At 40.3% G+C, this 17,023-nt stretch overlaps 1 protein-coding gene across 1 annotated transcript in view; it reads left to right on the top strand.

The window, feature by feature from the left end:
* Positions 1 to 17,023, top strand: part of GPC4 (glypican 4) — a 114,058-nt gene that overhangs the window by 61,143 nt on the left and 35,892 nt on the right. Inside the window, exon 2 of the mRNA XM_024240980.3 lies at positions 14,505 to 14,663. Coding sequence (XP_024096748.1) covers positions 14,505 to 14,663 — 159 coding nt within the window. The remainder of the gene's footprint in view (positions 1 to 14,504; positions 14,664 to 17,023) is intronic.

The raw sequence follows: 17,023 nt of genomic DNA, 5'->3' as shown, positions 1-17,023 counted from the left end.
AACGTGTCCCTGTGCTTGATGGGAGTTACCACAGAACGAAAGGCCCTGGTGCCTGATCACCACTTGCATCAGTTGTAGGTGACTCTCCCACTCCTGGGCCTTTGGTCATATATACTGTCTTTTTTTTCTCCCTCTCTCCTTTGGCCCATTTCTTTCCATTTCTTTTTCTCTCACTCCTGCAGGCCTCTAATGTGCAGGAGTGAGAGAAAAAGAACTTCCCCATCCCCCATGTTTGTTGCTCATCCTAAAGTAGCTGACAGGCCACATTCTAGGAGTAGAGGAGTAATTGGAACTTCTTTGGGATCAAATGTTTGACCAAATCAATTGGTTTATGAGTGAGTAGTTGGCCCATTACGAAAAAGAGTTAGAGAGGGCAAGCTAACAGAATTGAAGTAACAGAATTGAAGTAACAGAATGAGCACCCACTCACCCAGTTGCACCAGGTCAGAGAAAGCTGTCTGATACTTTCAATTTGTGAGCATCAGGTCTCAAGCTTGTTTGTGGGCCAGATTTCTGAAGTGCTGATGTTTCTCTTAAGTCCTGTGACAGGCATTACATTGTATAGTGACTCCAATATCAGCCCCATGGAAGCAACCCTAAGTTCTTAGAGGCTCAAATTAGAGTGGCTCCTATCCTTTCATTCATACCCAAAGCAAAAATGGTAACATGCAGCTGTTTCATTCTTGGTTAGTTCTGCAGTAAAGAAGGCCAGGACACTTGCAGTGCACTTTCTGGAGCATTCGTATCTATCTCTTTGGCCCAGTGGTGCCTAGGAGGGCCCTGGTATGGTTAGGGTTATCTGAAGATGGCTAGGAATTGAACAGGCCTGACTTGAATGTGTAGTAAATGACTGGTTTCTCTCTTTTCTGTGTCACTTGCTGACAAAGAGGCAATAATTTTTCCGTCTTCTTCTCTAAGGGAGTAATTTTTTTTGTGTCATGAATAAGTAGACACATTAATACTTTAATATAGCACCTAAGATCTGGCTTTATTTTTCCTTCCTTGTGGTACTTAAGAAACCAGAGGAAAATGGCGGGTGGCTGGATGGCAGCCCCGCTGAAGAATTGGCTAATCAATACCTTGCCTTTGATTTCAGGCACCTTTTTATCAGGGTTTTTTAGAGCCTAGAAAAAAACAGGGATTATTCCTAGTGTGTGCAGAGGCACTGGGTGGTATCTCAAATTGTTCATTGTTGAGTATATATCAGCCACTTGAGGCCATAGAAGCTCTCCTCTGGTGAGACCTCTACTACAAAAATTGAATGGAGCTATGCCAATAGTTTATTGACTATCCGAATATAAGTTTAGGGAAGCTTGTTATCAAGTGACCAGGTTAGGGCCTTTAAAAATCAAAGCACTAACATTGTCTGAGTTTTTTTTTTTTTTCTTAAAAGGAGATTTGAATGTTTAGTGACTTCTGATTTGTCAAGCCAAGGAAATGAAGCAGCATGTGTGTGGGAAGTCTTTGTTCTGCCGATTTTGCTTTGTTGACCAAGAAAAGCAGCAGAACTAGGTCCCCAAGGAGTTTTATTCATCCTTGCCTTGTCAGATTTTGTTCTGAGTCCGAGATAATGCCTTCAGTAGTTTTGGTTGTCTCAAAAATGGACATAGTATATATGGCAATGTATAAGTTGTATCTGAGTGTGCGACTCTCTCCTACTTTGTCCAAAGGCACCTCCTATGGCACATCTGTTGAAGTTCCAAAGTGAGAAGAAACATGGGTTGAGTTGATTTGCCTGATTTAGCATCATATCTCCTGTCTTTTGGACTTGAGTTGTTCCAAGATAAGATTAGAGGACCTCAGAGATCTTGTGGTGGGGAAGGGGTTGGAGGAATTCACATTATAGAGTAAGAAGGAGAGAGAAAAAGCCTAGAGAACAACAATAAAATCCATGTCTGTTCATCTTGTAATTTTCAAGAGGGCGGAGACCAAGCTTTTTGTATTTTCTGCACTGATGGATGGCATCTGGCACATAAGAGTCACTTGATAAATACTGCATTAAGCACCAACAGTGTTTTTGTGTTGCCAAATCGGGTCAAAGGTTAGTTTGGGAGAAGTGAATCAAATCTTTGACTTAGACTTGGGGAAAATGTTAGGGCAGAGTTCCATTCCCAGATAATCTCTTGCAGTGGTCTAGTTGAAGTAACTAGTTCACGAAGTGGTAAATATACGAGATTTTCTAATCCTAATGAGTAAATCAAATGTAGTTGATTAACAGGTCTGATTCTAAAGGAAAGGTTCTGAAAGGTGAGATTGGAGAATCAAATGATGTTAAGAAGCCACTAGGATAAGTCCCAGTCAGACCTGGGGTGCCTCACTAATAAAGGCAAGCTGGTAGAGTCTATAGTAAAGGCTGAGGACATTGAAAACTTAAGCAAACTCAGTCTTCCAGGAAAGGCAACTTCGTTAAATAAGGGGAATCTGTGCTTTGCTAGTGACCTTGTGTTTCTCAAGTGGCTAATGCATATGTAGAGAAAGGAAAACCAGTGCATGTAATCTATTTAGGTTTTCAAAAAGCTTTTCTTGGTGGCGGGGTGCAGTTGAGGGGGGGGGGGTTCACACCAAGCCAAGGAAACTCAAAATAACTGGCACACTATGGAATTGTGGGACTGTTTCGTCAAATATTATCATTGACTTTGAGGCAGGAAACGAAGGGTAAGGGATAAACACAGGTAATTCTCTGAATAGCAACATCAACAGTGGCTTTCACTCCAAAATTAGGACTGAGACAAGTTTTACTTAAAGCTCCAGAAACTGACCTAGAAGAGGAAGTACACATTGAAATCTTTACATTTGTCAACAAAACTTTTCTAAATAACAAAGAGTCTATTAAATGGTAATAAATTGTAGGGCACGTGGCCCAGGTGCTAGGGCTTTAGATAATGGGTGAGGAGGAGTTTTTGTTTTTGTTTTGCTTTTACTGAAAATGGCATGCTTCATATTGCATAACATGCTGCTTGAAGACTTTTCATGGCCAATTGCGAGGGTTGGGGAAACTCAGCCTTGCAAAACGATGGGGAGTATGAGGAGGGCTCTGCCCCTCCCTCATCTGCCCATTCCAAGGTTCAGAAGAATTTTTCTCTCATGTTATAAAATTAACCCCTGGTCAACTGTGGCTCATGTCCATATCCATAGGAACTGGGACTTATTAAGAGTCCTTCAGTGCAGATCTGTATCAGAGTAAGACGTAACTTAACTATGACCTTTAGCAAGAATTTTGTGGAAGTGGGTTTTAAAGGATGTAATTAAACACAAACATTAAAAATGTAAATCTTATTTTCCTCTGCACCATTTTATTGATGCCTAGCTAGAATTTTGAGGAATGGTTTGCATGGATCACTGTTTTTTGTTTTTTGTTGTTATTGTTTGTTTGTTTGTTTGTTTTGTTTTGTTTTCAGAATGAAACATTCCCCCCCACCCCCACCCCAAGGCTTGAGTGTAGTGGTATGATCATGGCTCACTACAGCCTCAGCCTCTTGCGCTCAGGCGATTCTCCCACCTCAGCCTCCCTGACTAGCTGGGACTACAGGTGTGCGCCACCATGCCTGGCTAATTTTTAAATTTTTTGTAGAGACACGGTCTCACTATGTTGCCCATGCTGATCTTGAATTCATGGGCTGAAGTGATCCTCCCACTTTGACCTCCCAAAGTGCTAGGATTACAGGCATGAGCCACTGTGCCCATCCCAGAATCATTTTTCTTTATGTGAGGAAGTGGACTTTGCCATTGGTGGGTTTACATAAAGGCTTTCTAGATAGCCATTTGGAGAAATATCTTTTGGAGAATTAATGATGAATGAATATGTTATTCTTCTGGTATATTTTTTCTAGACAGTAAATTTACTGAAAACCTCTTATCATGCTATATTTTGAGGGGAGAAATTTTGGGTATATTGTGAAAAGGAGGGTTAAGAGAAGCTAAAGACAGCTTTTACCTTCTCTTTTGTTTAAGCTGAAAGCAATTACTAAAAAAGAGAAAATAATTTGATGTTAAAAATTGTCATGACTCGGCCGAGTGCAGTGGCTCATGCCTGTAATCTCAACACTTTGGGAGGCTGAGGGAGAGGATTGCATGAGCCAGGAGTTCGAGACCAGCCTGGGCAATGTAGTGAAACCCCATCTCTACAAAAAATACAAAAATTAACAGGGTGCGGTGGCACATCCCTGTAGTCCCAGCTACTCGAGAGGCTGAGGTGGGAAGATCACTTGAGCCCAGGAGGTCGAGACTGCAGTGAGCTATGCTCACGCCACTGCGCTCCATCCTGGGTGACAAAGCGAGACCCTGTGTCTCAACAACAACAACAAATTGTCATGACTCACACAATCCATGAAATGTATGTAAAAAGGCCACCAACTGTATTTTCTTCTACACTTGCAGCAAATTCAGCTGTTAACCATTTCGGATATTCCTGTGAATTCTAAATGGCTGTGGCAGGCTATCTGAGAATGAGATTCCCAGGATCTTCTTTAGAGATTATTTGGAAATAATATGGAAAATCATCTGCTGTTGGAAGTCAGTGTTGATTCAGCCCCCAGGGGAGGAGGAAAGGGGTGTCTCTGATGTCTTCCTGAGGATACCTTCCTCCTTTTGCCTTCTCCGAGGTCTTTTGTGATGGTGTGCAGGAGACTGCCCACTGGGGCAGTCACTGGAGATGCAAAGAAAGGGCAAAGTGCTGGCGGCTAGCCCTCCCCTACTCTGGGAATCACCATGACCTTCCAAGCCAGGTCTGATCAGCTGTCTCAGAGATGGCCCTGCTAAGGCCTTGGTCTCCCAGTGGTTATGATGTGTGGCTTGGGGGTACAGGTTCCAGAGGGAAAAAAAAATCCTCACCAATGGCATTTTCTGTCTAGGCTGCTTTTTATTCATAGCTGAATGTATCACTGGGGCTCTAACAGACGTGATCAACCCTGGGAATCTCAGTCTCCATATAGTCTCTCATCTCACTCTCTGTAAAAAGAAAACCTCAGAGTTAGGGGAGTGGGAGTATGAGAAAAATTCACCAATAAAACAAGAAGGACTTTGAGGAGAGTTGTGGAAATCTTAATTTCGTAGGCACTATGTAACAAACACCTTCAAAGTCTGTGTATTTGTTTTTCTCTTAAAGAGCTTGAAACTCAGATGTGACTCCTTCAAATCACTTGAATGAGTATGAAATCCATAGAGGCATTTGGAATCATTTATTTATCCCCAGGCCTTCTGTTAAATTATGAGCCTAGTGAAAATCATAATTGCTACTTAAGAGAAATTCTCAAACAATGCTACCAAGATATGTGCGCCTGAATTATTGACAGAAAAGATCTCCTTTGTTAGTTGCAAAACAAGTAAGAGAGCTCCATCTTTTCCTGTCTGCTCCTTGCTATCCCGCAAGGTCCCCCAGCACACTTCTGTGAGCCTTTTATTAGCACTGCTTAGAAAGTATTTACAGGAGCCTCAGAATTTTTGGAGAGCTTTGGGTTAATCACTAGTAGTATTACTATTCCTTTTGAGTCCTGGAGGTAGTGGTTGTAAATGTGCAAAATAGATGCTGTTGCTTCAGCTGCTCAGAAGTGATGGCAACACAAGGTCAAAGTGTGCATTTCAGGCCATTCACTTAGTTTGGTTTGGTGTGCCTTAATAAACCTTTGGTACAGTTAAGATGGGAATCTAAGATTGTCAGATATTAACCTTGGTTGACAATTTGCTTATCATTTAAAAAGCAATAAGAAGCCTTGATTGATTTCTATCTGGAGTGCAGTTTAAAGCTGTTATAAGCTCTATAAGCTCATTGAAACGAAGTGTAGAGTTTTAAAGTAGCAACCCTAACTCTTCCAACTACACTTACATAAAGTTATTCTTAGAAAAAATGTAATAAAACTGATTATTGAATGTATGTGTTTCTGACTGGCCTTCTCTATACTACCTTGCAGGATTAGTGGACCTAGAAATAATTGGCAGTCTTAAGCCCTCCAGAGCTATATTTTGGCAAGGTTTTGCAAAATGCTAACTGGCTGCATTTCTCCTACTGATTGGTAGGTGATCTCAAATCATACATCTGCATAATGACTGTAATTTACGTGCTTTGTTATTAAGGTCAGATGACTCCAGGCTTTGGATGCGCATAGCACATTTTATGCAGTAATTTCACTCCTTTTTGGAAGGAGGGAGGATGGATTAATGTACATGTCCCCCCACCTCCCTGGAGTTATTAAAAACCTTTAGGGATTTTCTTCCTCTGTTCCCATGAAGCAGAGCATTGTATGTTCCTTATGGGGTCTTAGGTAGCTTAGAGGGGCTGGAGTTATATAGCAACCTGCGTTTTAGTTCACTTTGTGGCTACATGAATTTAGATGAGAAATGAACAGAAACTATTTTGGTAATGCTTTAGACCAACAGCAAGGAATTATTTTACGTTTAGAACAATAAAAATTAGAAAAAGAGTAAAGTAGCAATTGAGGGATTAGGAAAATTGCTCCAGCAAATAATAGCTTAATACAGCTCCCCAATATTAGAATTACATCAAGTATTTATATTTTTGAAAGCATGATGAAAGTTTTTCCCCGCTGGTCACATGTGTTTATGCTTTTTAATTTGAAAGCCAAGACTTGCTTTTCTTATTAAAAAAAAAAAAAAAAAAAAAAAAACAACTTTTAATAGAAGAGTTTTGGATTTACAAAAGTTGGGAAGATAGCACATAGACTTTCCTATATCTCACCCCCAGTATCCCGTTATTAACATCTTACATTAGGGTGGTATATTTCTCATGATTGATGAACCAATATTGATGCATAATTATGAACTAAAGCCTACACTTAATTCTGATTTCCTGAGTTTTTTGGTAACTGTCGTATTGGGATATAGTTAATATAACAAATAATTCACCTATTTGAAGTGTACAATGACTTTTAGTATATCTACAAGGTTGTACCTCCATCACCAAAATCAATTTTTCATCACCCCCGAGAGAAACCCGGTACCTTTTAGCTGGCATCCTCACTTTCATTCTTTCCCCTCTCCCCCAGCCCTGGGCAACCAAGAATCTACATTCTATCTCTAGATTTGCTTATGCTGGACATTTTATATAAATGTGGATTTTTTTCACTTACCAGTGTTTTTGAGATTCATCCATGTTGTAACATGTATCCGAATTTCCTCCCTTCTAATGGCTGAGTAATATTCTATTATACAGATACAATAGACCACATTTTGTTTATCCATTCATTTGCTGATGGAAATTTGGCTATTATGAATAATGCTGCTATGAACATTTGCATACAACTTTTTGTTTGATTTCCTTAGTTTTTTTCCCCACAATGTACTTATTCTGTTCCAGGATCCCATCCAGGATATCACATTGTATTTCCTCATCATGTTTCCTTAAGCTCCTGTGGCTTCGCTTTTGATGGCCCTTTGAATCCCTTGGTTGATGGCTTGGTCACCGTCGGTTCACCATCACATATGCATGCCGTTCAACTCCTTGATGTGCCCTATTTCCACATCTTTCTGAACTAGCTAGAAAAGAAAAGATTGTTAAGAGAAAAACTTTGGACATGAGGCAGGAGAATAGGATCTGGAGGCAGGGAACCTGAGGCTGATTCATGCTGACTTCCTATAACTAAATTGAAAGGAAAACCCCAACTTTCCACGCTTAAGTGACAAAAGGACCAGAGGTTACTTCCTTTGCAGCACCATGCCCCGCGCCGCCTTCCCCCTTTTTCTGCATGGCAGGAGGAAAATTGAAAGTACCTCTGATTGGTTGCTTTCCCAATCAGACATTTGCATAGGAGTGTAACTTTGTAACTTCATTTTAGCCTCTGATTGCAGGCCACTACTTCATTTGCATGGGGTAAACACCAAGTGGCCAATCGAAACCTCTAGGGGGTATCTGGACCCCAGAAGATTCTGTAACTGGGGCCCATGAGCCACTGCTTGGGTGGCTCCCACCCTGTGGAGTGTACTTTAATTTTCTATAAATCTCTGCTTTTGTTGTTTCATTCTTTCCTTGCTTTGCTGTGCATTTTGTCCAATTCTTTGTTCAAAACACCAAGAACCTGGACAACTTGCAGTCAAGACCCTCTACTGGTAACAGACAAATTAATTTTAACAGAATTTAACTGAGCAAAGAATGATTTGCAAATTGATCACCCCTCCCCACAACCAGAATATGTTCAGAGGGATTCCAGTACTGCCATGTAGTTGGAGAGGATTTATGGACAGAAAAGGAAAAGTGACATACAGGAAACGGAAGTGAGGTACAGAAACAGCTGAGTTGGTTACAGCTCAGTGATTTCCTTATTTGAACATGGTTTGAACCGTTGGCCACCTGTGATTGGTGCAAGAGCAAGTTACAGTCTGTTTACACACCCAGTTTAGGTTACAGTTCACTATGTACGGAGAAACCTTTAGACCAAACTTTAAATGTGTAAGGAGGCAGCTTTAGGCTGAACTTAGCAAGGTGCTGCTTTTCTGGCCCCCCTCCCTCCCTCACCTAGTACAAGTTGTCAGAAATGGTTCTTAACACGAAACTTCAGTAGCTTATCAGAGCATAAGAGATGTTCATTTCTTTCTTTGTTTTGCAATTGTACTGTCTTACATTTACATAATGCCTTCTTGTTTTCAAAGGGCTTTTTTCGTTTTAAGGTTCCAGTGGGTAACCGACTTTCCCAAGAGTCTTTACCAAAAGCTTCCCAATCATGTAGAGCTGGGCTTCAAACCCATATTCCTGACTTCTAGATCAAACTTAATTATCCCTAGACTGCTGCTGTTATCTCTGCAGAATAAAAGATCCAAGTAGTTTTAAATAATTGGAACGTTTTAAATTCACTCCTTAAAAAAACCCCTTGTAAAGAGCTAAGTTTTCTTCATAACTCAAGTGAGGCACTCTTCAAGAAAGGCCAATGCAAAATCATAGTCTCTTATGTTTGCAGTTTACATAGTGCTTTCCAGTCTGTTCTTCTCAAATGTTCCCCACTATGGTCCTTACCCTTAAGGAACAGTTTGTCTCTCTTATTTACCAAAGGCATTTGGTTGCTTTATTGGTAAAATTAGTCCAAGTACCAAGAGTGTCTGCCTTAAAAATCCCACTGGTGCAGGCAAAGCCTGGGTTCTCTACCAGTGTCTTGCAATGTTTTCTGGCTCTGTTTTCTCCATTTAGGACACTTGGGGAGTAAACACTAGAGATTTTCTTTATTTCCTGCAGGTACAGAAAGAAAGCTGACCCCTAAGTGGTAACTACCAGTATTCCTCTATTACTGCCCCACCTCCCAAAAAAGTGCGAGAATTGGAGAGACACTTTCTTGGCATATAGTTGGATTTCTAAATGTATTTTCTGAGAGAGATATAGAAAATGATTGTTAGACATAGTTGAAAATAGTCGCCGGGCGCAGTGGCTCACACCTGTAATCCCAGCACTTTGGGAGGCTGAGGCGGGCAGATCACCTGAGGTTGGGAGTTTGAGGCCAGCCTGACCAACAGGGAGAAACCCCATCTCTACTAAAAATAAAAAATTAGCCGGGTGTGGTGGCGCATGCCTGTAATCCCAGCTACTCGAGAGGCTGAGGCAGGAGAATTGCTTGAACCCGGGAGGCAGAGGTTGCGGTGAGCTGAGATCACGCCATTGCACTCCAGCCTGGGCAACAGGAGCGAAACTCCATCAAAAAAAAAAAAAGAAAGAAAGAAAGGAAGGAAGGAGGGAGGGGGGAAAGGAAGGAAGGAAAAGAGAGAAAGAAAGAAAGAAAGAAGGAGAAAATAGTCAAGTTAGTAGTAAATAAGCTGAGGGCTGGCCTGAGAACCTATCTACCATTTATAACGTTTTCTATGGGAAGCTGAGTTACGAGCAACTGAAAATAAACGAACATTAGCCGCACCCCATTTGTACATCAGAGCCAGCCTTTGGTGAGAGGAGTAAATGAGATAAAATGAGAAAGCGCAGTTTCACAGATTGCCTCAGAGCGCTGTTAAATGATGGAATAGATTCCTCATATTCAATGCCTACTTCTTTAACCATTGATTTCAAGTGCTTCAAAAAAAAGAACCAATACACACTCAGCAGGATTGAGAGTAATTTATTGTGATTGTCTTTGTTCAGCTTTGAAAACTAAGGCATTGATATTAAGACTAAAGAGAAATTACATAGAGCTGGTGTGATTGAAAAAAGTTTGGCTCTTTCGAGTGATTTTTTTTGTTTGTTTTTAATGCCAGAGAGTTAAGCTTTAAAAGCACGCTTCATTGAATCCCATCCAAGCCTCCTAGGCTGAGGGACCTTTTTTCTATTGAGGGCCACTGACCCACAAAGAAAAAAACTAATCAAGGGCCATGTACAAAAAGCAACTTAATTTAGGTGCTTCCTTAGAAAACCATAAAGCATTGAATTCACCTGCTTTTTAAATTAAGAACAAGGAATTCTCAACAAGTACAACAAATAAAGAAACCCTTCAGTTTCATATTATGCACCATTTAAGAGGTGGGGTGGGATAAGAGAGAACTACATGGTTAGAGTGAAAAGAGAGTGGAAAGCAGACAGGAGAGTCTTAAGGGACTAGAAGCGATACATGAAGAAGAAACTGTATGTCAAGAGTCATGGAAGCAGGAGATTGAATTAGGGAAATAGGGGAGAGAAATGGCAATTGTAGATCATAATCTACTATTCACTAAGGTAGTAGACTAACTGGTCAGCTGCTATACTCAGCTGTTCCACAGCTGGAATTCAGAAGCCTCTCTAACAACAATTCTTAAGGAAGGGTCAGAATCACCTAGAGCCCTTGTTAAAAAGTGCAAGTGTCCAATGCTACCCCCACAGTGGCTGTCTACCTGTCCCATCTTTATTCTGTTGTCCTCGTGTTCAGCTCTCTCAGCCTAAAGGAAAAATTGTGGCATCTTTCTTCAATGAGAAGAATATAAGATCACCGGGCTTAGAAAGGAAATCTCCAGAAAGAAAAGATTTCTCACTCAGACACAGCATTTTAGAAGCAGTCTCAAACACATAAGACAGAATGCCTTTCAAATAATATGCACGCCCTAGCTTTCAAAATAAACCATTTTGGGTGCTTAAAGTAGAAATATTCAAGTTAAAAAAAAAAAAACTTAATTAGTTGCTCGAGTCTTCAAAGATTTTTTACCAGAACATGGAGCTATAATTTCATTTTCAAATGTACCCAGACTTGTCCTCCTTTTCCTCCCTGTGCTTCTCATTAGCACTAACTAGTTATGGCACTGAATCCCCAGTAGCCCAAGAAAGTCTTGGGGTTTAATTCACAAGTGTGTCTTGGACTACGTGTGTCACAGGGCTTTTGGCAAGAATGTCAAATTACATTTTCAAGTAATGCTTTTTAGAAATGCAGACAGGATAAGTGGTGCATTCAGGGCTATATGGCCCGAAGTGTGAACTTTGCACTGAGGGGCAGACGACTTTGCCAGCAGAAACATTAGCCAAGTATCTACCCTGTTGTTGTCCTTTACATAAGGCAAGCCTTTCACCATTAGACAAAATCTTCCCGGAAAGATCTCTCTGAGATTAAAGTGCACTATTTTTTTCTTTTTAAAATTAGATATTGCAGGCCGGGCATGGTGGCTCACGCCTGTAATCCCAGCACTTTGGGAGGCCGAGGCAGGGGGATCACCTGAGGTCAGGAGTTCGAGACCAGCCTGGCCAACGTGGTGAAACCCTGTCTCTACTAAAAATACAAAAATTAGCCAGGCATGGTGGCGCACGCCTGTAATCCCAGCTACTTGGGAGGCTGAGGCATGAGAATCCCTTGAACCCAGGAGGCGGAGGTTGCATTGAGCCGAGATCACGACACTGCATTCCAGCCTGAGCAGTAGAGTGAGACTCTATCTCAAAAAAAAAAGTGCCAAAACAAAGACGTGCCCCAGTGTTCCAGTATCAGCAAGTCTTGATAAGGTTCTGCTTGAAGGTCACTGGTGGAGATGAGATGGGTGGAGTGCATGGGCCACTCTGGGCCTTTTATGTGTGCCAGTGTAAATGGTGCCTCCACTTGGACCAGGTTACTAGGAAAACTTTTATTGCTGCTACCCGTTTTTGAAGGGTGTATCCTTAGTATAAATTCCCTGTGGGTGAGTTTAAACCTGTCAACATCTAGCACTTCTTCAACAGAGAAAATTATTATTTCCTGCTGTCTCTTAGTATTTTCTTGCTTTGAGGTGTATGTGTGTGTGTGTACGCATGTGTTTGTGCATGTACCCATGTACACTGGGGGCAGGGAAAAAGGATGGGTACTTTTCTGTGAACTTAGAAACCTATTTTGATAGGATCCAGTAAGTGACCCTTTATTATGTGTGAACCCTGTTAACATTAGGTGAGCATAGTTTATTTTCCAAACTCACAAGTTATTTTGCCTTGAAAATTCATGCATACCACAATGGAATCTTTGCAGGTGCTTGAAAAAACAGCCTATCCTATGATGAATTTTAGCTTATAGCAATCTTTAAAAATTTTATTTAAAGTCTTTATTATGAAGTAATTCATTTAAATCATCCTATGTGGGTTCTCATTCTGAGCATTCCAATTCATTTTCTATAGGGGGTATGAGTATAATATGTATTATTTAATATAGCGACAGCACTGTACTATTTGGGGGCCTTCATATTGTTTTATGTGTTAAGACTGTAATGGAGGGAACCCTTACCTCAACCCTGAAACCAGGAGACAACTGAATCTTTCTTTGTTAATTATGTGTCCCAATACCGAAGGCCTGCTGTGAACTTGTTAAGCCAGTGAAGAGGGAGTTTTGCTTTTGGTTGTAACAAGGGTGTTTCCATAAAACCGAGCCTTAGCAACCCCTCTTCTGTCACTAACGAGATCGAAGATATTCTGCAGCCTCACAGCTCTAAACTTGACTACACAACCTTTTTTTTTTCCTTTTTTTTCTGTTAGTAGAATTATTTATTGACCACGGTTTTCAGAAATGCCAAAATAAACTTTTAGCAGTTTCTGGATGAGGAAGTTATTTGAAGATTGTTGCTCTTTCTGCCTTCCTTACATGGTCCTTTAATGCTGCATACTCCCGTTTTTTGGGAGCAGTAACAGTCTCCCTACTTTTTAATTGCCAGGAAGGAAGAATGATCGGGAACATATATGATTATATAATTATTTGCATATGTGCAGTTGACAATCTAGTGTTAGTCAAATAAATTGCCAGCTCAATTTTATCTGAAATACCCTGCTACCCTAAAGCTGCTTTGATATCTCCATTAGGTGAAGCCCTATTTCCTGTAAGTACACATGGCCAAGAAGCAGCAATGGCCAGCTCATGGACCATTTCGTTTTCCATGATTAGTGTTGTTTGAATGATTAGCTTTTAATTCCCCATCCCTTTGTTGATTGGTCACACTTACCACTGACAGGTTCACATGTCTTCAGTATACTCATTCCTGAGTTCCTCAGATCATCTCTCTTTTCAGACCCCTTTTGACTTGCATAGAACATGGACAGCAATAGCAGAAGGAACAGTGAAAGTCAATCCTTGTAAACATGTGTACAAAATTATACCATACCAATTAATATTGGACAGACTGAAGTGATAGTAGCTAGTGGGGTTTATTTTTGAGTGGCATTGCATCTTGTGGTCATTATAAGGGAAGAGACATTGTCTCTTCAAAGCACAATTTTGTTCTGTGACAGAGGAGAACAAGGTGGGAACTCTGGGGCATATAGAAAAAACCCCCCGCCCAACCCTCACCTCCAAACTGCAAGCCAAATGCAGTTGGTATAAAGGAGGGAGATACTTCGTGGGTTGGGTTGCTGTGGAGTGATGTGTCTTTGACATTTCCCTTGACTCTTGGGGCTGCATCACTACATAAAGGCGTTTATTGGAAGTTGGTCTATACTGAGATGATGCTACATACACAGAATCATAGGGTAGATATAGTCTCTGACATCTGCACAGAATACATTGGATAAAAAAAATCTTAAGGATTGAGGATTACCATCACCCTTTTGTGATTTATCATAGGCTCAGATTATCTAGCATAAACCCCTATAGTTTCCTCTTTGCTGACAACCCTTGAAATGCACAAATCCCTTTGTTTCCCCACAGTATAACTATTGCACATGTATTTGCTCAGTTTTTGGCTGTTGTCACGTATTTTATAAATCATTCGTCATCAAGGACAGTCTCTCTTGGAGTGTAAACTCCCAAATCTGGAAAAACTGTGTCTCGTTTGCATGACTTCTGCAGTATTTAGCATAGAATATGAGAATCTCTGGGAATTTATAAAAGAGACTTTAGTTGACACGGAATATTATATTGTTTATTGACTACACCAATTTTCCTGTTGGTTTAGCCATCTCTCTGATTGGAAAGTTCTTTTGCTTTTTGGAGAGGGCTTTATTATTTTATTTTCTCAAAAAGGGAATGAATATTTTTAGACTTCCTGGAACTTGTTAGATACACATGATGCCTGGGCCTTTGCAGGAGCCTCACAGGTTGAAATGAACCTAAATCAAACCCTTCCCTCTTGGACTTAATGAATGATGATAGACATTGACTCTCCTACTTTTTATCTTGCAGGTGATCATTTGAAGATCTGTCCCCAGGGTTCTACCTGCTGCTCTCAAGAGATGGAGGAGAAGTACAGCCTGCAAAGTAAAGATGATTTCAAAAGTGTGGTCAGCGAACAGTGCAATCATTTGCAAGCTGTCTTTGCTTCACGTTACAAGAAGTTTGATGGTATGTTATTCAAGTCATATGTAAGAACCGGCAGTTAGGTCTGTACTGTAGCTTTTTCACAGCTCCTCTGCTCCCTCAGTGCTTAAGTTTTCTCCCAAGATGTTGTTCTTGTTGGATACCAGAGACAAGTTTACCCTGTAGCTTTATGGCTAGAACACTTCTGGATGCACTGGAATCTGTATGGTAGGCATTATGGAAATATGATCACAAGGAGACAAAAAATAGATTAATTTAACTTAAATGTTTTGATTTATTTTCTTGGGTGAACACAGAATAGTGTTGTTGACGCAAGTCCCTTAAAAAAAAAAAAAAAAAAAAAAAAAAGACCTCCTAATAAAAAGCAGGCATCTGAAAACTGTCTTAGTCAAAATAAAGAGAATGTACAGATGCTGGACTTCAAATTAAATTTAAAAATGGATCCCCAAAGACAACTAGAATTCCTAAAAGTTTTGCAGAACACAGGCAGGATTAAAGTTCTTGAGTTTCCATGCAGCAGAGACCCAGAAGTAGCTATTTTACTATAGTCTTCATTAAGCTGGGCTCCATCCAACCTCACATTAGCTGAAGCTCTGGCATAGTCTTTCCATGTAAAAGCCACGACAGAACCAATTCTAATCACCTATGCCAGATGTGGCTTCTTACAGGCACACTTTCTCTTAATATTGAGGAAATAGCCAATATGAGCCAATTGAGAGTGTACTTTGATCCTATCTGAACAATGGTACAGATAACAGACTTTAAAAAATAGAATATGGAGTCCAAAACACCTCAGGATTCTTTTCCCTCGTGCCGTTCACTCAGTTTGAAGATTTTTATGAAGTAGATTTAGTTTTAAGAGAAATGATTTCCTTTGTGCCTGCTTTAAAGGCCATTCTAATTACATAGTACCTTTGAAGCATGCTTTTCTTGACATTGTGTGTGGTGAAGAAGTACAAGACAAATTTTCTAGATATGAAATGTCTTTGAGTATTTCTGCAAAGGGCTTGTTACCATGGTGAGAAAGTTAGACGAAATTAGATTTCATATAGCTGATAAGGCAGTCCTCAGTTAAATAACAGGTTGTATTTCAAATGTTGGCTTTGAGATGTGTTATTTCAAACTTATGGCCAATTTAATAAGTGTTAGGTTCCCAGGTGAGACCACAAAAGCGTATTTAATCTATAATGTAGTTGAACTAAAACACTATCTATGTAGTATGCCGTTGATCCTACCCATTTTTTCAAACACGCTATGTGCAAAATTGTGTCTTAGTTCTATCACCTTTCCCTGGATGAAAGGGAACAATTTATATATCTATATATCCTTCTTATTACCCATATCCCCCTACATATATGCTGTAGCTGTTAAAAGTATTTAACAGTATGTTAATACCACGTGAAAATGGGTGTTATTGGCAAAATCTATCATTAGACCTCCCCTGTCTCTCCTGATCACTGAATTATTATTATTGAAAAGAATGGTGTTTTCTTGACCATGGCATTTCTCATTCAAGATAATAACCTAAGCCTTTTCTTTTACTTTGGGGAGAAAACTTAGAAAGATAATTAAATGGTCATTTTTGAAAACTTAAGATGTTGGTATTTAAAAATCACCACTTAGGGGCTTCATAATGGAATTTAGAAGGAAAAAAAAATCTGCTCTTTAGAAATGACTCTCCCATTGGCAGCACAATGTAGTGGAGATAAAGTTGTTTCCAAGTTCCAAGGTCTCCTACTGCAAGTCACCTCATTTCTTGTTAGACTTGTATCTTCCTGTCAGGGAGCCCACAGTCATTGCCTATGGGCCTACTGGTTTAGCTATTCTTTTCCCTTCTCGCTCCCCATGGTTTTATAGCACTACTATGATTCCAATGTGTAGTGTTTTTTTTTTGTTGTTGTTGTTGTTTTCTTCTTAAACCATACAGAGAAACTTTATCAGTAAGTGTTAACATGTGTTTTTTAAAAAGGATAGAAAAACAGTTTTTCTTGCTCTTCCCTACCAGGCTTCACATTCAATAAATATGTTAACACTGTGCCTTGATCAGTTTCAAAACTTTAATGATTATGAAACTCCAGTGTTTTTTCTGACTTCAAATTAAAATATGGCATAGGCTGGGCATGGTGGCTCATGCCTGTAATCCCAGCACTTTGGGAGGCCACGGCAGGCAGATTGCTTGAGCCCAGGAGTTCGAGACCAGCCTGAGCAATGTGGTGAAACCCTGTCTCTACTAAAAATACGAAAATTAGCCAGGAGTGGTGGTGTGCGCCTATGGTCCCAGCTACTTGAGAGGTTGAGGTGAGAGGATCACTTGAGCCTGGGAGTTCAAGGCTGCAGTGAGCCAAGATCACGCCACTGCACTCCAGCCTAGGCAACAGAACAAG

This window comes from Pongo abelii, chromosome X (assembly GCF_028885655.2).
Source record: "Pongo abelii isolate AG06213 chromosome X, NHGRI_mPonAbe1-v2.0_pri, whole genome shotgun sequence".
Taxonomy (NCBI): Eukaryota; Metazoa; Chordata; class Mammalia; order Primates; family Hominidae; genus Pongo; species Pongo abelii.
The sequence above is the reverse complement of the archived record's forward strand: the minus strand, read 5'-3'. Positions and strand labels throughout refer to the sequence as shown.